Genomic DNA, 25,372 nt, shown 5'->3' on the forward strand with positions numbered 1-25,372 from the left:
TCCCATGAGGGACTAAATAGGGCACATTTGGCTGGAGGTGGGGTGACACCATGGGGAAGTCCCTGACATAAGTCAGTACTGATCATATATTTGAATTAAAAAACTGTTCAATGATACATTTTTTTTCCAGTTCAAGAACACGGGGCTGAACAAACTCTCTGGGTTGGACCCAAGGTGGCAGCTGCTATTTTGAGTTTTCCAATTCACATTTTCAAGGCACTCAGTGGAACGTGACTGCTCCGTCCTGCCTGTTTTCCAAATGGACCCCTTGGGTCTCTCTTACACCCTCAGCACTTCCTCAAGTTGCTTCCGGTTGGGTGCAACCACACTTTATCGTTAAACCCCAGTCAGTCTGCTTAGCATGTACAGAACCTCAGTTTTCCCAGCACTTCCGGTCTTGGTTATTTTTATGCAGATATTTTTACTTAGCTCCTCGTGGCTATCAGGTACTTGGTAAAGCCATGGGGCAGCTCTTTTTTTTTTTTTTTTAAATCTGCAGAAACTGGAGCTGGGTCCATGTGACTCAGCAGAAATGGTCTTACCAGTAGTAGACCACTTCACTCCTGGCCTGTCATAAAGGCTCAGGGTTGGGAAGCCGTGGGAAGGGTGATAAGAGGAAGGGGTGGGGGGTCTTTGATCCACATGAGGTTGGTCTAGCTGGATGCAGATCCGAACTGAGGGAGTTTAACCACTAAAGCTGCCACCTGGAGCTCTTGAGTTCTGGTCTGAAATGAGCCTGGCAAGCGGGTCAGGCAGCAGGCGTGCCCATTGCCAGGTTTTGTTATGTGTTTGTGGAGGGGACTGGAAGGTGGTGGTAGTCACATGTGTGTGGGGTGGGGGTGCCAACCCTCAGGTCCTCGCAGGCAACTCAGGGTCAACTGTCCAGGCACAGGTCCAGCCACACTGTTAACTCACATCTAAAACTACGTGATGGAGTTGGTGAGTGGTTTTATCCAGGACCATAAAACCTGCTTCCCAGATGGCACTAGTGGTAAAGAACCCACCTGCCAATGTAGGAGACAAAAGAGGTGCGGGTTCGATCCCTGGGTCAGGAAGATCCCCTGGAGGAGGGCATGGCAACCCACTCCAGTATACTTGCCTGGGAAACCCCATGGACAGAGGAGCCTATTGGACTACAGTCCATAGGATCACAAAGAGTCAGACACAACTGAGTGACTTAGTACATAACATGCACATAAAACCCCTGGGCCTGACTCCCCAGGGGCAGCCTCTTCAAGGCTACCTTCGCCATCTCACTGCATGGACACTGGAATCTTAGGACGAGTTCGTGTGAAGCCATGAAGCCCTTGGCACCGCAAAGAGTGCTAAAGTTCTGAGGCAAATGCGTCACTGCAGACCTTATAACCCACTGCATCTGTAGCCAGGCCCCATCCTAGGAGCAGGAGCGCGTGGCTGGTCGCAGAGCTCAAGAGCAAGGCAGACTCCACCCAGTGCTCCAGGTGGGTCAGGCCACCTGAGCTGGGCCCCCAGGAACCAGCCTGCTGCCACTCACTGAGGACAAAAGAGCCTTGGCCAGCTAGCCACAAACATGCCCCCTCCACCTGCAGCCAGCACCTCTCCACCAATGCTTTGGAATCTTCACTCATCTAGAGTTTCTGGGCCCCTTTCTTTTAAATAAAACATTGAGTCAGAGAAAACATTCCAGTTTTCAAGTGGGTGCAGGAAGATTTAAGTTGTGAGGATGGTTTTGGTCCATAACGGGGAAGCTCTCATCACCAAGTCAAATACTGACTACCTTTTTCAGCTTTGCATTTCTCAAGAAGGGTCAACTCACATGATGGATTCATAGCTCTGGGGGCCATTCTTGCTTAAAGCCTAAACAGACTGCAGAGAACCAGAAGCACAGGTGTGTGACCTAATTTGCCTGGCCCCTGTCTGTTTTGAGGCAGATCTCATTGGGTTTTTAATATATAATTGAATTTATTTATTTTTAATTGAAGGATAACTGCTTTACAACCAACCAATTGTACTGGTTTCTGCCAAACATCAACATGAATCAGCCATAGGTATATATATGTCCCCTCCCTCTTGAACCTCCCTCCCACCCACCTCCTCTCATTGAGTTTTTTGGTTTGTTTTATTATTTATTTATTTGACTGTGTTGGGTCTTAGTTGCGTCATGAGGGATCTTTCGTTTTGGGGCACAGGCTCAGTCCTTGTGGTACACGGGCTTAGTTGCCCCTTGGCATGTGGCATCTTCGTTCCTCACCAGGGATCAAACCTGAGTCCCAGCATTGGAAGGTGGATTCTTAACCACTGGACCACCAGGAAGTCTCAGGTCTTGTTGTTTTATGTGAAACACTGTACCGTGCACAGGAAACCCTGCAGCCTGAGCTGAGTGCGTCTCCTCCCGGGCTGCACTGCCCACGGGAAGCCCCCATGGAAGTGGCCACAATGGGATGCCTGCAACCTGAAGGTCTCTCCTCTCACCAGCTTTCCCCATTTCTAAAAAAGCCAGAGCCATGGAATTGCACTTGATGATCTCAAACATCTTCCAGGGCACCGGGTGTTCTGTGAAGCCTCAGTAATGTAGTAACAGTGCTAAGTGGTATTGATTGAACCCTCAGCTGTTCTATCAGTGCCTTGCAGAGCTTTTCTAAACTTCAAAATCTTGTTGAAAGTAATTTTATATTTTTGTCTTACTAGACCTTTGGTTCAGTGGGAAGCCATCTTTAAATTTTTAAAAGAGGTATAAGTAAAATTTGGTTCTTAGATTTGTATCTTCCTTCTCTGACTTTTGTGGTGGCAGAGGTAAAAATAAATGTGTAGGGACCCCCCTGGTGGTCCAGTGGTTAAGAACCCACCTTCCAACGCAAGGGACACGGGTTCAGTCCCTGGTCAGAGAACTGAGATCCCACATGCTGTGGGGCACCAAAGACCCAGAGCAACCAAAAATTTTAAAACTGTGTGAACCAGGAGATTAATAGCTAGAATTCTGGGAAGAGATCAGGAAATAAGCCATAGAAGTAATTCTGGTCTCTTAGTGGTTGTGTTCCTGAACTTTCTTGGGCAGGGCTGCCATAGGCCAGTTCTTGCCTTTGTTCAAATTAGAAGACTCCCCACCCCCTCACCTTTCATTGGCGGCTGCGGAGTTGGCAGATGGAGCCCAAGTTGGAGTTAGCCCCACCTGTCCCCTGAACCTTAAATAAAATGTGCTGGGTCCCCTTGAGCTCTGGGCATGCCACATCCCTTGCTTGGAGGCCATGCCCTTGGGCTGGTCACAGTCTGAAGCCGAGAGAGGGAAGACGGTGTGATATTCATGACCATCTTCTACTGGCAAAGAGTGAAGGGACAAAAATTGCCTTGTGGAGATGCAACACTTTAAATATTTCAAACACCGAAATAAAAGTCCTGCTCAGCTGGCTCAGTTGCTCAGTCTTTGTACAGCCAGATAGTGGTGGTCATAGGTTGAAAATAGTGTATGTTCTCAGGCCTAGGATTGTGGGTTCCCCAGGTGACAGAGTCCTAGGGTTTTCATTGACTGTAATAGACTGAGGGACCGGGCGCAGTGTTTCACACACCTGGGGGTAGGAGAGAGAGGGCCAGTAACCCTCTGCTTCCTTATCTGTGCAAGGTTGTGTGAGGAAGACTGTAACCATGGACCTGGCCTTTCTGTGATCATGGCATCCTTTCTGATAGCAATATTTCTGCAGCCTCCTTGACATAACACCAAGCAAATCAGCAACACTCTCGGCCTGACCACTGAAGTAGGACAGCATCTCCTGAGTGTTTAAATCACCTCGCTGCCTGCAGCTCTGTGTGGTCGTGGGAGAACTGCGGACTGCCCTGCAAGGATATCACAGAGCTGATACAGGCCTTGCGTCAATCCTCTGGCATGTTCCAGGACACAAGAAAACTATTTTTGGCTATGGCTTTATATCCCATTATGCCTTTTTCATGGTAACACGTGTGCCCATTTACAGCAAATGTGCATTGCATGCATCTTGCAGCACTCTGGGAAGACGCTGGCGGTTCTTACGTGGCTCCACTGGGCCAGTCGAGAAACACTGGTTTGGCCCGGGATAAACCACCCTATGACTGCTTCTTCGCTTCATGTGAGCACAGGATGCAAGGGAATCGGCTTGAAAATCTGCTCCTCAGGATTGTTTGATTCTTCAGTGTTTAAAGTTTATGCTTAGTTGGTCTGAGTTAGACTCTATTTTAAAGAGTCCTTAATTGAGGGGCTTCCGTGGTGGTCCAGTGGTTAAGAATCTGCCTTCCACTGCAGGGAACCCGGGTTTGATCTCTGGTCGGGGAACTAGTCCACATACCTAGGGGCAACTAAGCCCAGGCACTGCAACTACTGGGCCCATGTGCTCTGGAGCCCAAGCTCCACACAGAGAGAAAGTCCACACGCCCAGTGGAGACCCAGGGCCGCCACAAAAATGTTTTTTAAAAAGATCTGAATTGAAAAGACAAATACTTTCAACTGTCTGAGGGAAATTTAGCAAGGGAGCCATGAGGCCACGGCTGAACCAGGCTGCTCGTCAGGACAGCTTCCTAACTATTGGAGAATTATCCCCAAACTAATGAAATAATGTGAAAAGCACTTTGATTCTTGTGAGATCCACAGTATTGGTTATGAACCACCCCATCTCCATCTCCAAATCAGCTGTGAGCTCCTTGAGGACAAAGGGTTCCATTCTTTGACTCAATAGTTTCAGAGCCACCACGGCACTGACACATACTAATAGTAGGTGCTCAATAAACGTGCACAGCTTGGTAGCATGATGACTGACATGATTTCAGCTGAGGGTGAGGATGTCTCTCAGGTTTGGGGTTAGAGTAGGGTTTTCAAATGTTTTTGACTGTGACCTCCAGTAGGAAATGTATTTCACGTCGGGACACAACACATAGCACTTTCTCTCTCATATACACACACTCACATACTCTCTCCAACATTCTCGAAGACACACCCATAGATATATGCCCATCTTGAACAAAAGTTTGACAACAAAACCCTTCCCTTCACTTCACAAAATATCCCTCTAATATTTTCTACTCTGCCCCATTCCTTGTTTCTCTCTTTTCTTCTTTTCAATGCTGGTTGCCATCCACAAAATTCATTCGTGACCAGTTATGGCCTGCAGTCTGGAAGCCCCTGACCAGAGTCTGAGTGGAGCCTGGCTCCCTGGACCTCCCTTCCTCAGCCAGGTCTTCCCTTCCTGCCTCAGCACTCACAGTCTGGCCCCATCAGTTTTACCAGTCTCATCCCTGCAGGGCAACCCCCCCCCCCCCATACCTTTCAAAGGCCTCGCTCAGTACATCTAATCAGTTATTATGTGTAGATGGGGCTGGGGGAAGGGGATAGATGGGGAGTTATTGTGACAGGGGTGTGGAGTTTCAGTTATGCAGGATGAAGTTCTGGGGATGGATGGGGTGATGGCTGCACAGCAATGTGAGTGTCCTTAATACCACCGAACTGTCCACTTAAAAATGGTTAAGATGGTAAATGTTACATTATGTGTATTTTGCCACAACTAAAAAATACCTGTATTGTGTGTGTGTGTGTAAACAAACAAACTGGCTTCCCTGGTGGTTCAGACAGTAAAGAATCTGCCTGCAGTGAAGGAGAGCCAGGTTCTATCCCTGGGTGGGGAAGATCCCCTGGAGAAGGGAATGGCTACCCACTCCAGTATTCTTGTCTGGAGAATCCCATGGACAGAGGAGCCTGGTGGGCTATAGTCCATGGGGTTGCAGAGTCAGACGTAACTAAGCAACTTTCACTTTGAAACAAACTAATTTTAAAATAGCTGTAGTGGTTTAGAGAAGGAACTTATGGTTCTCAGGGGGAAAGGATGGGAGGAAGGGATAGTTAGGGAGTTTGAGAAGGTCGTGTACACACTGCTGTATTTTAGATGGATAACCAACAAGGACCTACTAGATAGCACCTGGAACTCTGCTCAATGTCATGTGGCAGTCTGGATGGGAGGGGAGTTTGGGAGAGAATGGATACATGTATATGTTTAAACTATACCTGGTGTGGTCATCAGGAGGTTAAGTCTTTGAGGTTGAGAAAGTTCTTAAAAGTCATTTAGACACCCCCCTCCACCCGGGTGTGACCCCGTGGACTGTAGCCTGTCAGGCTCCTCCATCCATGGGATTTTCCAGGCAAGAATACTAGAGTGGGTTGCCATTTCCTCCTCCAGGGGATCTTCCCAACCCAGGGATCGAACCCAAGTCTCCTGCATTGCAGGCAGACTCTTTACTGCCTGAGCCAGCAGGGAAGCCCATATTTTAAATGGATAACCAACAAGGACCTACTGTATAGCACCAGGAACTCTGCTCAAGGTCATGTGGCAGCCTGGGTGGGAGGGGAGTTTGGGGGAGAATGGATACATGTATACCTTTAAACTATATATATATATCTCGTGTGGTCATCTGGAGGTTAAGTCCTCAGGGTTGAGAGAGTTCTTAAAAGTCATTTATACTCCCCGCTCCACCCAGGCCACTCAAACCTCCCATGAAGAATTTCCAAGAAGTAGGATACAGTCTCCAGTGACAGGGGCTCACCACTCCAGGCAGGTTATTTTTATCTTGGAACCTTCTGACTTTATTGGGAAGTTCTTTAGGTGAACTGGAATTTTCCCCACAGCTCCCACTATTGACCCCAGTTCTACCACCCAGGGTCAAAAAACAAGCCAAGTTTCCTCCTCCATGTAACATGCATTCAAGAAATAGCTTTTGAGCACAGATTAAGGACCATGATCTGATCTCCCAAGCCTTTTCTTTCCAGCTATTCATTCCCAGATCTGTTAGCTTGTCCCCTCACCATCCGACCACTCTTCTGGAATGACCAATTGGCTGCTTTCCCTCTTTCAGTATCATATCTAGAAATGAAACCGTTACTCTAATCAGTGCCCCTGAAATCCTCCATCAAGGAAGGAAGAATTCTAATAGAAACTGTAGGCCCAGGGGACAGTATTGTCTTGCCAGGCCGATAAGGGAGACCAATGCTGACATATTACACAGGGACTGGATTTCTCCTCTAAGTGCAAGATAAAAATTTTCATGGAGACTATCCTTAGGTCTGAAGGACAGACATGAAATCCAATCAACCTTGGCTCATCTCCAATTTATTCTGTTTCATCAGAACCCTATAAACCACCACCCATCTTTCCTTGGAGTGAAATGCTTTATCACATGTAGTGTAACACAGGGCTGGCATTTGCCAACATACAAATAAACATAATGTACGATTTTCTCCTTTGACTCTGGAACCTAAACAAATGGGTTATGTTCTAAAAACTCCATAAAACCACAATTCTGTATAGTGACCACAGTACTCCTAAAGAATTTTATTCTAAATATGGAGAGGTATTCCTCTGCAGAAAAATATCCCAGCAACTTGGTTCTATTTAATAACACATAATTAAGTCCCTCCAGATATTTTGCAGTTATGTTTTATAGCTTATTTTGAGTGTTCATATTTTATCAGAAAATTATAATTTTCTTCTAAACAGGAGTTCTTACAAGGCTTTTGAGTTATGGTGGCTGGCTTCATGTTTCAGCTATAATTAAAATAGTGAAAAGAAATAGCAAAACCATACATCACATGTGTGGTTCTGAAGAAAGCTTGGTCCTCCAGTCCCCCTGCTTCCTCTCACCCAGCAGTCCTAGGGCTAGGGGTGCTCTGAACAGCTGTGGAGGCCCCCCAGTTTTGACCATTTGGTCAGAGTGGCTGGTTTTAGGAAGGAAGAAAATGACCTGGGAAGAAGGGATGATGAGAAGAGATTTCCCTGGTGGTCCAGTGGTTAAGAATCCACTGTGCAATGCAAGGGATGTGGGTTCGATCCCTGATCGGGGAACTAAGATCCCACATGCTATGAAGCAACTAAGGCAGCACGCCACAACTAGAGAACTCGTGCACTGCAACTAAGACTGGATGCAGCCAAATAAATTAAATATTTAAAAAAAAAGAAGGGACAAGAAGACCTCATTCTTCGCATGCTTCCAGATTCAGCAGGACTATCTCCTCCTCAGAGAAGCCTTCCTGGCCATTTAATCCCCTATCATTTTCTCACCTTGCTGCCCACCCTCCACTCCCTTCATAACGGGCTTCCCTGGTAGCTCAGCTGGTAAAGAATCTGCCTGCAATGCAGGAGACCCTGATTCAATTCCTGGGTCAGGAAGCTCCCTGGAGAAGGGATAGGCTACCCACTCCAGTATTCTTGGGCTTCCCTCGTGAACAGATGGTAAAGAATCCGCCTGCAATATGGGATACCTGAGTTCAATCCCTGGATTGGGAAGATCCCCTGGAGGAGGGCATGGCAACCCACTCCAGTATTCTTGCCTGGAGAAACCCCATGGACAGCAGGGCCTGGTGGGCTACAGTCCATGGGGTCACAAAGAGTTGGACATGACTGAGCAAATAAGCACAGCACTCCCTTTGTAACACACACTTTCCCCTGAACTATAATGATAGCTATCTGTCAGTTTAGGAGCCATCTGCTTCCCCACTAGATTACCAACTCGGTGAGAGTCAATGCAATGTCTTCTTCATGTAGCACTGTATAGGCAACTTCTCACATAGACATTCAACAAACATTTGCTGAATGAGGAAAATGAATGAATGAATGAGTGAAAGCACACACAAACATGGTGACAGGCGTTCTCTTGGAAGCAGCTCTGTTGATGCATGCTTCTTAAGGACTCTCTTTCTTCCCCTCCCCTCTCCTCCCCCATCCCACCCATATTCCAAGGACCCAGACATCTGGCCCAGCCTAACCAATCCAGCCACACAAAACCCCTTGCCACGTAGTTCAGACATGACATTCAATCCCAGAAAACACCAGCCCACCTCCAAGAAGCCTGCTGCTGGGTCTTCAGGGAACATTCACTCAGCAAGGGGCTACAGAACACACAGAAGCCTCTGAGTTCCCTATGATGACCACAGAGTAACGAGGTAAAACTGGGCCAGAGGAGCTCCCCGTCTGCTCCCAGGGGAACTCAGCCATGGATCTTGAGATCACTGTCCATGAGACTTTATATTCCTCATACCCTTGTGAGAGAAATCTAATTGTTGGTCACGGGTAACTTTAACCAGAGTGTTTATCGTGGACTCTGTGGCCACCGAGCTGGCTTGGGTGTCCTGGTGTCCTAATTCTCTGCTTGTCTCTTTCCAAAAGGCAACGGGTTTGGAGCCCAAACCAGTGGCCGACAGTGTCCTGTTCTTACGTGATAAAAGATGGGAAGAGGTCAGAAGTGTCCTGACTACTGCTTTCAGTCCTGAAAAACTGAGTGAGGTAAGACACAAGAAATGCAGAGTGTCTTCTATAAGGAGCAGGTTTCCTCTCTCCAGATTGTGAGGGGAGGGCGTTCACTTTGCGTCACTTGTCCAATGTCCTGCCCACTGTGCCCTTCAATCCTGCTATCCAGAAAGCACATGAAACTGTCCTGGAGAGTCTTCCCTTTCTCCAACCTATCACAGCCCCAGTTGCCATGAACCTGTAGTGAGTCAGCATGCACACGGGACTTTCCTGCTGAATCCCAAGCTCTGGCCAGGGCACTTTGAAGGCACCCAGGAGAAAACTGGAGGGGCTCTCCCCAGACTTTCCTGTATAACAGATCACCTGGAGATCTTGTTAAAATGCAGATTCTGATTCAGTAGGTCTGGGGTGGGCCCTGAGATTCTGCATCTCTAACAAGCTCCCCAGTGATGTGGACACTTCTGAGCAGTTTATGTGTTGTTGTTATTCAGTTGTGTCTGACTCTTTGCGACCCCATGGACTGCAGCTCACCAAGCTTCCCTGTCCTTCACCATTTCTCAGAGTTAGCTCAAGCTCATGTCCTTTGAGTTGATGATGCCATCAACCATCTCATCCTCTGTTGTCCCCTTCTCCTCCTGTCTTCAGTCTTTACGTAGTAAGGAACTAAAGAACATCCTGAAACAAACGGGAGCTTTGAGTCAAGTCCGAAATAGGGAAGAAATGGCCACGGATTATTAGGGAGGGGTATGAGAATGGCCTTGGCAGACCTCCAGGCAGGCAGGCACACCAAAGCTAATCTTCATGGCCAAGTCAGAGGGAAGAGTCTCACTTACAAGACGCCATTAAACCCGGGGCTCCCTCCTTCCCCCAACCAGGGATCCACCCTTCCCTACCAGTTGTACAAATAAAACCTACTGTTTGTCCTGCTTCCTGGCCGAGTTCTCTCACTTGATCCTCACTAAAGGCACCTCAACTGCTGGTCTGACTTCGATGTCTGTTCTGAATTCTGCAACAGCTCAGGACTGAGTCCTTGAGCACCGAAGAGAAACGGCTAAGGGGCTGCTATGGTCTTTCCAGTAGTCACGTATCGATGTGAGAGTTGGACCATAAAAAAGGCTGATCAGTGAAGAATTGATGCTTTCAAACTGTGATGTTGGAGTAGACTCTTGAGTGTCCCTTGGACTGCAAGGAGATCAAACCAGTCAATCCTAAAGGAATCAACTCGGAATATTCATTGGAAGGACTGATGCTGAAACTGAAGCTCCAATACTTTGGCTACCTGATGTGAAGAGCTGACTCATTGGAAAAGACCTTGATGCTGGGAAAGATTGAAGGCGGGAAAAGAAGGGGATGAGAGAGGATGAGATGGTTGGATGGCATCACCAACTCAATGGACATGCATTTGAGCAAGCTCCAGGAGATGGTGAAGGACAGGGAAGCCTGGAGTGAGGCAGTCCACGGGGTTGCAAAGAGTCGGACAACTGAACGACTGAATGCTAACGGAAGCTCACATCCCCTGGAGAAAGATACGGCAACCTACTCCAGTATCTTGCCTGGAGAAGTCCCTGGGCAGAGGAGACTGGCGGGCTACAGTCCATAGGGTCTCAAAGAGTCGGACACGTCAGAGCAACTAACACTTTCACTTTCGCTTCAAAGCTCACACATTTCTTACCACGTGCCGGACAACACTCTAAGGGTTCCCACTTGTTTCAGACAGAAACCTCCTTTCTCTCTAGTAAAGCTGTTTGAGAAATGAACTCTGTCTTCAGGGTGTGGGCTTGCTAATGCTTCACTGTGAGGGGGCAACAGCAGCCTATCCCAGCAGGAGGGCGTGGCCCGCATGGCGCAAGAGCAGGCCTGCGCATGCTCAGTTCCGCGCCAGGGCCTGATAACGGGAGGGCGTGTAGAGCCGGAGTGGGTAAGCAGTCCTGTCACCTGGGGACCTCTGCAAACTGTTGCTGTCTGGGCCCCACATGGAGACGAAATTGGTTTGGTTTGGAATGCAGCCTGGTTTTGAGGGGACTTTACAGCTCCCCAGGCAATTCTGATGTAAAGCTGGAGTTGGGAACCACCGCTGGTAGAGAAATTCCCCACAAGGAAATATGAGAAGGGGATTGTCCTTCTATAGCTGGAGCCCAGAGCCCTGCTCCACAGTCAGCAGGGTTATAGACTGAGGTTTCATGTGAGAATTAGTTTGAAAGAAGGGCCTGCTTCTTTTAAAAGCTGTAAAGCATTATCTGGATCACCTTTATTACACCTGGTCACTAAAACGTTGAGTTAACCAAAAGGAGGGGAGGGAGGAGCAGAGACAGGTAAACTGTGGGCCCACATCAGGAGCTCAAACAGGCTGCGGCACACTTCCTTATTCAAGAGTAAACAATGACTTGATAGTGCTGCAGATGCGGAAAGAATCTCATCATTCGTTAAAAAAAAGAAATAGATGAAGGGTATCTGATTTTTCTCTTTTTTTAAGTAAGAAAGAAAGATTTTGTTTGTTTTTGACAGTTTTGTGCCCTGTTTTTTGAAGGAACAAAAGAAAAAAGAGGGACTTCTTTGGTGGTCCAGTGGTTAAGGCTTCAACTTCCAATGCAGAGGGTGTGGGTTCAATCCCTGGTTGGGGAGCTAAGATCTCATATGCCTTGAGGCCAAAAAACCAAAATATAAAACAGAAGCAATATTGTAACAAATTCAATAAAGACTTTTAAAAATGGTCCATATAAAAGAAAAGATAAGACCCTTATCTTTTCTTGTAATTTCTTTAACATTTTAATGTAATTTCTTTAACATTTTACAGGATGCACTCTAGAAACTGATACAGTGTCATTGCCCAAACAAATTTCTCCTTTTGGTTCAGAAATCAAATTCTTAGTGCCTGAATTAGCTGCAGAAAACAGAGTTCCTCTAAGAGGTTCATAGCACTAAGATGTCTAGGAGAAAGGGGCTGGTAAGAAACAAGAGGGAGGGCGAGGAGAGTGGAGGAAAGAGAAAGGGGAAGAAATTTCATAGATTACCTAGGTTTTGCTTCAGATCCACCTAATTGTTTAACATATTCTGCAAGTAAACTTAAAGCTCCATTGGAAATCATCTTTCTACTCAATACAGTTCAGTTTAGGTTCTTGGGTTTCAATCAAAGGGATGCTGTTCCTGGGCAGAGGGAGTCACCTTTGTCCCCACCTGTGGAGAGCTTAGACCTGGTGACTTTAAGGTTTCTGGGTCACATCTAAGGCAGAAGTTGGCAGCACATCTTCGGCTCAGGAGAGAAAGGTAGGAAAGATGGGCCATGGGGATGTAAATATATAGTGTAAGGAATATGATCAATAATACTGTAATAACTTCATATGAGGACTGATGGTAACTAGACATAGGGTAGTCATCATTTCATAATGAATGCAAATGTCATATCAGCTTGTAGTATGCCTGAAAGTAACATAATATTGTATGTCAACTATATTTCAATTTTTAAAAAGAAAAGAAATTTTTTAAAAAAGAAAGAAAACCCAGATATGGGTGAGGTCACCCCAGGAGTATACAGAGAATGAGAAGAGAGTCACAGGGAGAACCATACATAAGTGAGGGGCAGAGGAGGGATCTATTAATACAAAGATGACTTGGGAAGAACAGCTTGACATTGAAGTCTAGGAGAATGTGGATGGGAAAATGTTTTTCGAGGATGAAGAAGTAGCCAAAGGTGTTAAATGCTGCTTAAACAGAAAGAAACACAAGGACTTATAAGCACGTGACAAGATAATAGTTTTTGAATGTTAAACCAATGTCTGCGTGCTTCATGCTCCATAAACCGTGGCCTGGATTTTCTCTTCCCTGGTGAATCCTTGCTTCAGAAGTAGGTGGCAGGTGCCATCTTGGAACTGGGAGTTTTGTAGGGAGTGAAGTTTTCCTAATTCCCAAAGCAGCTCTCTCTGCATGTGAACAGCAGAGTTTGGAGCTCTGAGCAAGGAGTGTTACTGTATACCAAGGTGTAGACAGATGGAGGCTCTTCTATCCTATGGAAGATAGGTGAAGGAGAGAAAAAGGGAGAGCTGGCTGCCAGATACCAGTGTCCTGACTGCCTCCTTTCCCAGTTTCCATGACCCTCAAGGTTTCTGGATGCTCCCCTGGACTTTAACCTCTCACTGGCTTTTGCTTTCTAAACACTGGTTCTCAAGCCCTGTGTGACAAGGGGCTGTATAAAAATTACCTAATATCCTTGTTTAAAACAGTTAATTCCAAGGACTTCTCTTCGGGAGACTCCATGCTCCCAGGGCAGCAGGCCCAGGTTCAATCCCTGATCAGGGAACTAGACTTTATATGCTGCAACTAAAGAGGTCCTACACTGGCAATGAAGACTCAGTGCAGTCAAATAAATAAAGAAATAAAAATGTATGGGCTTCCCAGGTGGTGCTAGTGGTAAAGAGCCCACCTGCCAATGCAGGAGATGCAAGAGATTCGTATTTGATCCCTGGGTCAAGAATATCCCCTGGAACAGGAAATAGCAACCCACTCCAGTATTCTTGCCTGGAGAACCCCACGGACAGAGGAGCCTGGTGGGCTACAGTCCATGGGGTTGCAAAGAGTGGGACATGATTGAGCGACTTAGCACAGCACACCACACCCCAGAAGCTGCAGAATGAGGATTTCTAGGGTGACTGAGAATTCTGTATGCTTCACAAGTTCCCTGGCAGGATTCTGGTTAGAGCCAAAGTGGAACGCACTGGTGGTTCCAATCTTCCTCTTGGTCCCTTGTCTGACCTTCTCAACCTGTATCCTTCCCAGGCTTGCAAGGGCTGGGCCCCAGAACCCCCCACTCCCTTCCCAGTTTTATTTTTCTCTGTAGTACTATCACCAGCTAACATTCCATATATTTTACTTATTTTTCTCCTTTATTGTTCATTGTATAGCATGAAGCACAAGATGGGCACACAATAATGATTTGCAGGATGGATGGATGGATGGATGGATGGACGGATGGGGAATCATAGAACCAGGAAGCTTTCTACCTAAGGATATATTACAACTAAGATAAAAAGGAAATGAAAGGGAAAGAGTTTCATCAAAGAACAATTGTGTAAGAGGATGCAGCCAATTGTTGGCTCTCTCTTTAGAGGGTCTCAGGCCTACACATTGCAGAAATAGAGAAAGCAGATCACAGAGACACAGAGATGGGAAGGAGGCTCACCGAGGGCCTGGGGTGGAGGAGATGGAAGAGAGAAGCTCAGGAACCCACAAGGAGCCCTAAGTCCACTCAGATGAGGGTACCTGACTCAGTTTTCCCAGAAATAGCTTTGAAATATCAATATAATCTCCAGTCCTTTCTGAATTTGTAAGTTGCTTTTTTATCAAACCTCAGAGTTTATTATTATCATTATTTTGCTGCACCGTGCAACAAACAGGATTCTTAGTTCCTTGACCAGGGATCAAACCCATGCCCCCTGCATCGGGAGTGTGGAGTCTTAACCACTGGACTGCCAGGCAAGTCCCACTTCAGTGTTTATTCTTGAAATAAAGATTTGTTTTCTTTATTCAAATAAAGATTTGAATTCTGAGGCTTTTCCCTTCAGCCCCTGGCAGCCTAAGTCTTTCACTTCCTGGGTCTGTGTCATTAATATTCAAAAAGCTTTGGATGGCACCATCTTTATTTGTGTGGATATTAGGCTGCCTTGGCCAACAAGGCTTGAAAGCTCCTCTAAAATCAGCATTCTTTCATGAATCCTTAGTTTTATTTAAAATAAAATTGGTTTTTGGTTTATGTCTTACCAGGGATAATATAGAGAGATAAAGAAGGAGTGAAAATTTGATTGACGGTTCCCTGGTTTCAGAAGAGACCATTGCAATCATGGTCCAGTGACAGACAAGTTATTGGGGTTTATATTAAAAGATGGCTGAGAGTTACAGGGAAAACAACTTTTTTTTTTATTAGAGAAAATCTTGTCTGATTAGCCTGCCAAATTTTCACCCTAAAAGATTATTTTTTTAAAGGGTGCAATGAGTAGATTTATGTGAATTTTTACAGACTCTTTGCTAGATTCTTTCCAAAGACTATTAATAAGTAACCCTGGGATTGTGTAAAAATTTATTATGGGTCAGGAAGTAAATAGATTTAACTTCAAGGAACAAAACTGGGAATAAATTAATCCTTCTCTGAGGGAAATATATAAATAATAGGATTCACTGGGGACCCAGGTTAGTGCTAATTTTATTTTCAAATTTTATAACTCATCTGAGAAAGGGAGAACACCATGAAATTTATGCATTTGGATATTTCTCCAAATTCTTCTGATGTGAAAAATATTAAATCAATTGGGATAAGTTTCTAAAACTCTTCTAAGATTGTGTAAGTCAGCATGAAAGCGACAGATAACCTTCAGGGTAAGCAAGAATAAAATAGTACATTTAGGACACAAGCATTTAAATGGTACTTATATGATGATGAACTTCAAGCTATGAATTACTACCAAGGAAAAGGATTTGAAATCCTTGAGGACTGGGAAGGCCCCATGGTCATCTAATTCAGCAAAATATTGCAAACCAGATTTCTCTATGCATAGCGATTCACTATGCATATTAAAGACTTAGGGGAAAAACTGCAGTAAAGAAATATGTTTACTTTTGTTTATTCTGGGTTCAAATAAGTTTCTAATAAGTGAAAACAGAAGGAGTTAACATCAGAGTTGACTATGGAAAGAAATAAGGCATTGAGCACTGTGCCTTTGGAAGTAGATTCTACCAGGAACTCCATGACCAAGCATCCCTAGCAGAAACCAAGTTCCAAATTAGATGGACCATGGATCCAACCGAGTATGGCAGCTCGAATCTCGTCTGTCCTTAAAGCCTAATAGAAGAGATGGGTATTTGTTCATCACCCAGATAACTAAGCCCATGGTGACCCACAGAGCAGATAGAAACAGCCCTGGCAGCTCCATACATGAGAGCCTGAAGCTGGGTGTGTCACTCAAGAGTAAGAGCCAATCATATGTCTGCACGTGGAGGACTCGGTTAAAGAGAACTCAGACCTACAGGGAAGTAGCTGCGAATCTAGCTCTATGCCTAATTGTTCACTTTCATCCAGATGTTCCCTGTCAGGAAGGCACCGTCAATAATGTATGAATCTTGAAGGCGGAGACAGATGCGGTTATTATTCCCTCTAGGCCTTTCCTGCCTTGGAGAAGACATATGACTCGGGAATGACTACAATTTAAAAAAATTTAAGTTGATACCGCCAGCTTATGAGTAAATGCGTAGCTCCGACCATTTCAGAGCAAACGTCTTTGCAGAATTCCCGTCATCGTCGCAGTTTAGTTTGGCCTGTAAATTTGCACAGTAAACGCTTCAGACAATAACACACGAGGGCTTCTCGAAGGGAACACAGCCTTCCTGCGGTGTTGGAGCAGGCAGCTTTCTCTGGGCTGCATCAGCCTCCAGAAGCCTATTTTTAATATTTGCTTTTATTTCTTAATCCTTCCAGACAATAAACATGAAAGTCATTATAACCAAGTGTGGCTGGGGTAATAAATACTTCACAGTCCAAAAATACATGGTCCCTGCCTGACCAATTGCCCATTTTCCAGAAGGTCTAGTTATTTATCTAGCAGCAAGAGACCATTATCTTGCCACACAGTTTATTCCACTGACACCTAATCTCCTAATTAAAATCGGTATAATGATGGACTGTTTAAATTCTGGTTAAACATGTTCCTTTTCCATTTGCATTCAAAAGAAAACACACTCCTCATCACAGGCACCCCATCCTGGGTTCTAATTTGGTTTTCCCTTGCCGGCATCATCATGGCACTCTGACTTGCCGCTGGTTAAATCTAAAAGAGCATCTAAATGTGCCTCCCAGCTTGCCTGTTGCTTGGCAACACCAGCAGTCACCTCCTCATCAGGGTGAGTTCTAATTGGTCACAACTCTTGACAGGAGCCACTGACTTGTTAGAAATGACACTTGATTATTCACCTGGATGGCTAGAGCTAATCCTTATCAGCAGGAAATTTTGCGTAAGATGTCATGGATGTTTTTAATTATCTGGGTGGCAGAAGGAGGCCATAAGTTTCGTTAACTGCTGTTAATTTTACATTTGTTAGTCACCAGTTTACAGTGCTCTTAACGTATTACTTTTTCCATTATCCAACAATATGTTTAAGTACCATCCCCCGTCCCTCTTAGCTGACCCTTATTTATTCAGGAAATCCCCCTTCTGATATCCATTCCCAAACGGCATTACAAAGGGGTCTAAGAATGCCACACAGAAGGAAACATTGAATTCATACAATTCAACCAATATTTATCAGCTCCTGCCCCTAAGGAGTTTATCATATAGGAGGTGCAGAAATTCCTACATTATTACAGATTGTGACAGAGCTCACGTCTTCTCTTGAGCACCAGAAACCTCTTTAGGAGGGCTGGGGGTGAGCAGCATTGCAACTGGGCCTTGATTCTCTTAACTGAGTTTTGACGGAAGGAGAAGGTGCGTGGCAGGTGGAATGAGAGGCAGGAACAAAGACATCTAGATAGAAAGTACAGGGTGTCTTCAGGGACTGGGGGAGTACGAATGGCCTGGAACACAAAGTCCGTGTAAGGGATTAGTGAGGGGAGACTGGAAGGAGGGGTGAGGCATGACTGCGGCTGTTCTGTGCCAGGGCAAGGCTTGGTGTGAACTTCACTGGAGAGTGAGGAGCTATTAAATCACTGAAAGCAGGGGAGTGAGGAAAAAGGATTTCCTCTTCAGCTGTTTAACCTCCAAGATGCCACCCTGGACCCTGGGGTGGAGGAGGAGAACTGCAAGGCCACAGTCTAAAGTCTCCACTCTGCCGTGGCCCCCAGGCAAGAGACTCCCAGAGGCATGTTTGATCTGAGGGGTGTCCTCTGCTCAGGCTCTTCTCTGCATCCCTCTTCGTGGGTGGACACATGTGTCCCCTAGCCTACACACCATCTATGTGGAGGACATCTCAGTTGACACAGGAGGGACCTTCTCCTTCCCTCCCTCTGCTCAGGAATTGTGTCTTCCTTAGCACTCAGACCTATTCCTTTCACCAGATTTCCAGGAACTCGGCAGCCTTCATGGCGTGTGTTTGTTTGCTTTTCAAGTTCATGGCATCAGAGCTGCACTGAGCAAAATTATAACCTAGAAGTTAATTAACAGAGGAGCAAAAGGAATGTGGATGCTGACTTTGGAGGGAAAGGCAACAAGCCAGGAGTCAGTGGACCTAGAATTCTGACTCTCACTTTTATTGAATTATTGAGCATAAATATAACCAGGTTCTTCCTTTTAGATCTTTATGTATTTCTGAAGTCAGTGCATCAAAGAGACGCCAAAAGGCCTTCTTAGGGATGTCACTGTTGGAGACTTTGTTGGGCCCCACTAGGAAGCTGCCTGCTCTTTCCAAGGTCCCCAAGCAACTGTCTCAGCTGCTGTTTAGTGACCTTGGAATCCGAGAATGTCCATGGAAAGGGACTTTGCAGCTTATTGTAATTAGCTCCTCACTTGGGAGTGAGGACTCAACTGCAGAGAGAGTCAAAGGACTTGTCCACAGTAAGAGACAGAACCAGCATGGGTCTCAGGTCTTTCATGCAGGGCTAGCTCCCAGCAAACTGCACTATATCCTTGCTACAACAGGAAGAACACCTCAATCTATTAATGTTTCTTACATCGATTCTATGTTAAAGCCCTTAAGGAACATTGGCATCATATTCTAGAGAATCCACTGAATGTGTTGCCCTGCACTCCTTTCTAACAGAGCAAATACTAAAACCTTCAATCATACATGACAACATACACTAGTTGCCAGAAGAGGGTGACAATGTAAGTGTGTTAGTTATCTCTTGCTGTGTGACAAATTACCCCCAAACTTAGTTTAAAACAACAAACTTTTAGTAGTTCATTGATTCTGTGAGTCAGGAATCTGCATGTCTTAGCTGGGTACGTCTGCATCAAGGTCAAGTAGTCAAACTGTTGACCCTGGGCTATGATCTCATCTGAAGTCTTGACCAGGGGAAATCTGTTTCCAAGCTTATTCACATGGTTATTGGCAGTGTTCAGTTCTTAACAGGCTTTGGAAAATAGGAAAGTTGTCCTATGCCCTTCAATCAATGGGAATCTCCACAGAATCTTAGCAATACATTGCTCAGATGACACGTATTTTCAGAAGACCCAGCTGGTGACTGAATATAGGATAGACTGGAAAGTGAAAAGACATGAGGCATTTTCAAAAATTGCTTTCTTAGTATACCTATCTGCCAGGCACCATACAAGGCATTGCATGCCTAGTTGCTCAGTCGTGTCCGACTCTCTGAGAGCCCGTGGACTGTAGCCCGCCAGGCTCCTCTGTCCTTGGGATTCTCCAGGCAAGAATTCTGGAGTGGGTTGCCATGCCCTCCTCCAATACAAGGCATTAGGACTATTAATATAAAAATGCTTAAGATACAGTCTTTGTTTTCAAGAAGCAGATGTCAGCTCTGTTCCAAGTGATGAGTAGCAAAGCCTGAATTAGAGTGATCACTGGGGAGATAAAAAATGAAGGGACAGATGCCAGAACGGAAGTGATGTTAACATGGTAAGGAAAGAACAGGTGACTCCAACAGGACTTGTCTGGGAGGAATAAGAGATGCCAGGCATCCAAACAGTCTGGGAGCATGGGACTGTTCCAGAGGAAGACACTTTGGGTACTCACTGCATTCTAAACCTTTTACACATTTGTTCTTAATCTTTGACACAAATTTTCAACATAAATATCATTATTCCCATTTTGCAGATGACTAAATAGACTGACTAAGGTTAAATGATTTGCCCAAGGTCACACAACTAGAAAGGGCCAAGGAGAGGAAACCTATTCACTGGTTTTGAGTGTTTTCTCTCCCCAGGTCAAGTGTCTTTAACAACTTCAGAGTCTTAGCCTCAAGAAGACCTCTCTACCTCTTGGAATTAACTCTGTTGTGCTCTGTCTACACCTTGAATCACAGTTCCTCAGACTCAGTCCATAAAGATACCATTTGTTTTTCGCTGGGCAATTGAATAATGCTGTAAACTCCAGATGAGCAAGGACTTCCTTCTTTGTGGAATTTCCTTCCCAGACTGATGATAGTGCTTTGCCCTTGATGACTACTAAGCTAAGCAGCCATACACTCAGCATCACCTTATAATAAAGATAGCCAATGTGAGAGGTGAGAGAAGGAGAATGGGAAATTTTTCCCCAGGCTTGGCTGCTGGACGATAACCCTTCCCCCCAAATCATTCTTTAAAAAATTAATAACATTAATATTTTATCTAATTATAAATATAACATGTATGCTTTACAAAGAAATGTGGGATAAACAAAAATAGGAAGCATTCATTATCCTACAAAGAAGATGAAACAGAACAACCAAATGAGAGTCTTGTTCAGATCTGTGAGATGATAGCATTGTATGTTCATCTGTGTCTGTGTGTTTGCACAAGCCACCTAGGCCTGCTTGTCTGCAAATCTAGGGAAAAAACTGTGGGGTTTGTGGATTGTATAAAGATGATTGCAAGCCCAGCAAAGAGAGCTTTTGTTTGTATGCAACTCATGTAAGAGTAAATATTCCATAACTGCTCGGGTACAGGCAAGGAAGAAAACCTGAAATGATGGCTATTGGCGAACAGACAGATTATGCTCCACTGTCTTATAATATTTTCTCCGCACTGTTTTTTAAAACATTTTTCGTATTACATGCCCCATCTCATATCACATTAACCTAAATAAAAATGTCATTATCCATTCAGTTCGACAGACAGCAGGCAGAGTATGGTAGAAATTACAATCACGCCAGCTGACAACAAAGCATTCTAATCATGAGCACACAGAAGAACCGAGGGTAGGCAGCCGGTCCAGCCCCCATTTTGCGCTGTCCAGGCATACAATTGGGGTCAATAAGGGGAGACCCTTCTTTCTACACAGGACATGCTTCTGAAGAGTTGCGTGTAAATCAAATTTCATGCTGCATCCCTGTTTTGTTGCATTAAGGAAGCTTCTAGCTTGATATCTAAAGAGACTTCCTTTCAAATGGCATTTTTCTTTTTACCATGTTACTATTCCTCTGAAATAAATCGAAAAGATATTTTGGCATATGAAATTATATTAAAGCACAGTTCACTTGAACTACTAATTTTATTAAAATAATGGAAGGAAAGGTGGTCAGTGAGCCAGTCATAGGAATGTGGCTTAGACAGTATTGAGTTTCTCCATCATTAAGTGAGTCTGAGATTTACTGAGAGTAACAGCCTAGAGGCTATTAGAAGTGACCCCTTGGCCCATACTTTTGTACTAATGGATTATTAAATTGATGGTTTGTGAAAATTTAGAAAAGAATGCAGTAGTTGTAAGAGTCCGCACATAATTACCAAGATAGTAATTCAGAATAGTCATCCTCATTTCTTTTCTCCCTTTCTTTCTTTCTCTCACTCTCTCTCTTTTTTCTTTTTTTTTTTTTCCTTTTGTTTAATGGACTTCAGGATAGATAGATGAGATAAATTACATTTCTGTTTTGGCAAGTCACTTGACAAAGTCTTCCTATGCTAACAATGATAAGATGGTGCCTGATAGAACCTTTATTTAGGTTCATGCACAGCTGGCCAAAGAGCTGGAAACAGTGATACTGACCAATTCCACGGCTGCTGAAAGTAGAGGGCCATAGCTCTGTGTCTGATCCTGTGTATACAGTGACAAACCAAAGGCTTACAAGGCACACTGACCAACCTTCAAATGGAACAAAGAAGGAATAGCCAAGGATACAGGAGATGAGTTTTGAATGCGTGAGTACATCCTTGGTCCACCCATGCCTAGTACAATCAACCAGCACTCTAAACCTTTCTGGCTCGATGAGCAGAAAATTCTTCCCTAGCTGTCCTCTACAAATGCTCCCTCCAAGAGTCTCTGCAGTAGGGAACATAGGAAGGGTCTCAGATACTCTGCCATCTCTCCACTGGGTGTGTAGGTGTGTTGTGCTTTAAATATCTACTCCTTGACCTGTTGCCCGGCTGCTCACAGGTTCCCGTGCTGAGGAACCCATGCAATCCTGAACTCAGACCAGCTCGCTCACTCTCACTCAACAGAGGTGCCCTTCTGCTTCTCTGACTATCCCCCACAGACAGCAGGGAGGCCCCTGGGGACACAGCACTTTCATTACACCCCAGACCACGTAGGGCTGGCTTGGAGGAAGTTACGGAAGGGAGGGGTCCAACAAGACCCTGTGCCGCTCCAACCTTGGGCAGCAGCAACCCAGGCTGGCCCCCTACCAGGCCTCTCCAATCACCTGACTGTCTCAGGGCAGGGAAGAAATGGCTCTGCTCAGAACAGATGGCAGGACAACTTTCTACAGAGGTACATGTTAGGTAAATGTAAAGCCTTTCTAATGAATGGACACTCAAGCATCAAAAAACCAACTGCACCTGATGATGACTCATGGAAAGAAAATTTGTGGTTTTCGTTGACCTGAACCTCAGTATTTGCCTGTGTTATGTGTCTTCAGTCAACACATACCTGGCTTTGCAACTGACATGCAGGGAAGTGATCTCTTCATGACTTATGGGACTGCACCTGAGGTGCTGCTCCATTTATGGGACTGCCTTTCAGGAGTGAAGTGAAGTGAAGTGAAGTGAAGTCGCTCAGTTGTGTCCGACTCTTTGCGACCCCATGGACTGTAGCCTACCAGGATCCTCAGTCCATGGGATTTTCCAGGCAAGAATACTGGAGTGGGTTGCCATTTCCTTTTCCAGGGGATCTACAATGCGGGGACCCGGGTCTCCCACATTGTAGGCAGACGCTTTACTATCTGAGCTACCAGGGAAGCCTTTCAGGAGTGATGCTGATTAAAAGAGAGAGAGAGAAGTAAGAGTGGAGAGTGTAGGCAAACTATGTGGTGCCCAGAGTAGCTGAAGGGCTAGGGAACAACAGTCCAGCAGATGCTGAGGGGTGAGGGTCAAAACTTCCTGTCCAGGTATCTGAAGCATCCAGGTGGCTCACTGGTAAAGAATCCACCTGCCAATGCAGGAGACGCAGGATTGATCCCTGGGTTGGGAAGATCCCCCAGGGGAGGAAATGGCAACCCACTCCAGTATTCTTGCTGGGAAAATCCCATGGACAGAGGAGCTGATGGGCTATAGTCCAAGTTCAAGTTCAGTCACTCAGTCGTGTCTCACTCTTTGTGACCCCCTGGACTGCAGCATGCCAGGCTTCCCTGTCCATCACCAATTCTCGGAGCTTGCTCAAACTCATGTCCATTCAGTCGGTGATGCCATACAACCATCTCATCCTCTCTTATCCCCTTCTCCTTCTGCCCTCAAACTTTTCCAGCATCAGGGTCTTTTCCAGTCAGTCAACTCTTTGCATCAGGAGGCCAAAGTATTGGAGTTTCAGCTTCAACATCAGTCCTTCCAGTGAATATTCAGGACTGATTTTCTTTAGGATGGACTGGTTGGATCTCCTTGCAGTCCCAGGGACTCTCAAGAGTCTTCTCCAACATTGCAGTTCAAAAGCATCAGTTCTTCAGTGCTCAGCTTTCTTTGTGGTCCAACTCTCGCATCCACACATGACTACTGGAAAAACCATAACTTTGACTAGATGTATCTTTGTTGGCAAAGTAATGTTTCTGCTTTTTAATATGCTTTCTAGGTTGGTCATAACTTTTCTTCCAAGGAGCAAGTGTCTTCTAATTTCATGGGTGTGGTCACCATCTGCAGTGATTTTGGAGCCCAAGAAAATAAAGTCACTCACTGTTTCCATTGTTTCCCCATCTATTTGCCATGAACTGATGGGATCAGATGCCATGATCTTAGTTTTCTAAATGTTGACTTTTAAGCCAACTTTTTCACTCTCCTCTTTCACTTTCATCAAGAGGCTCTTTGGTTCCTCTTCGCTTTCTGCCATAAGGGTGGCATCATCTGCATATCTGAGGTTATTGCTATTTCTCCCAGAAATCTTGATTCCAATTTGTGCTTCATCCAGCCCAGCATTTCACATGATGTATTCTGCATATAAGTTAAATAAGCAGGGTGACAATATACAGCCTTGACATACTCCTTTCCTGATTTGGAACTAGTCTGTTGTTCCATGTCCAGTTCTAATTGTTGCTTCTTGACATGCATACAGATTTCTCAGGAGGCAGGTCATGTGGTCTGGTAATCCCATCTCTTTAAGATGGGCTATAGTCCATGGGGTAACAAAGAGTCAGACACGACTATGTACACACACACATGAAAGAAGAAAGAAATGAAACCAGCCAGGGGTTGTTAGAGAGAGTCAGATTCTGCCTCAGTACAACAATATACCTTCTAACAAATAGATTAACGTTTTATAACCTTTCCCAGTGCCTCAAGCCTTAATTGAACAGTGGTCTTATGTAATCATTAAAACTCATTCATTCTGTGAAGTAATTAGCCTCCAACTAATAAAAAAAAAAAAAAAGAAAGAAAAGAAAACTCAACGTTCAGAAAACTAAAAAAAAAAAAAAGAAAACTCAACGTTCAGAAAACAAAAAAAAAAACCTCATTCATTCATTCAATGAATTACTATGTACCAAGTGTTGTTCTAAGTGCTGAGGATACAAAAATGAACAAACAGACAAAAATCTCCCCTGATCTCAGAAACTGATATTTTAGTGTCAAAAAAGTAAAAGCTAAACATAAGCAACATTTCAAAGGAAGTTTTCCATAAGAAATACTCAAAACACTAGGTCACAGCATGTTGTTTTAGCTATGGTGTCAGTCCTGATTGTGACCTGGTTCAAAGAATTCCCTCTGATGTTTCCAACTTGGCTTTTCAAAAATACAGGAGAAAATAAAAGGTCATGTGGGTGTCCATTGGGTTCCACAAAGAATTCCACTCACTGAAGTCAGACTTTTAGGGTCAACATGGCGGGCAGCCAAAATGAGAACTAAATTTGTTGAAGCCTGATCATAGTGACATGAAAGTTCATAATCCCTACCATTCTTTCTGTGTGTATGTTAGGTATTTTCCATAAGAAAGATATTTTAGTATTCAAAAAAGAAATTCAGGGGACTGCCCTGGCAGTCCAGCAGCTGAGAATCCGCCTTCCAATGGAGGGGACGGTGGGTTGGGTTCCTAGTCTGGGAACCAAGACCCCACATGCTGCAAGGCAACTACGCCCATGTGCTGCAACTAGAGAAAGCCCG

At 44.9% G+C, this 25,372-nt stretch overlaps 1 protein-coding gene across 1 annotated transcript in view; it reads left to right on the forward strand.

The window, feature by feature from the left end:
* Positions 1–25,372, forward strand: part of TBXAS1 (thromboxane A synthase 1) — a 161,589-nt gene that overhangs the window by 74,912 nt on the left and 61,305 nt on the right. Inside the window, exon 5 of the mRNA XM_061165908.1 lies at positions 9,150–9,266. Within this exon, the coding sequence (XP_061021891.1) occupies positions 9,150–9,266 (117 nt within the window). The remainder of the gene's footprint in view (positions 1–9,149; positions 9,267–25,372) is intronic.

This window comes from Dama dama, chromosome 18 (assembly GCF_033118175.1).
Source record: "Dama dama isolate Ldn47 chromosome 18, ASM3311817v1, whole genome shotgun sequence".
NCBI lineage: Eukaryota > Metazoa > Chordata > Mammalia > Artiodactyla > Cervidae > Dama > Dama dama.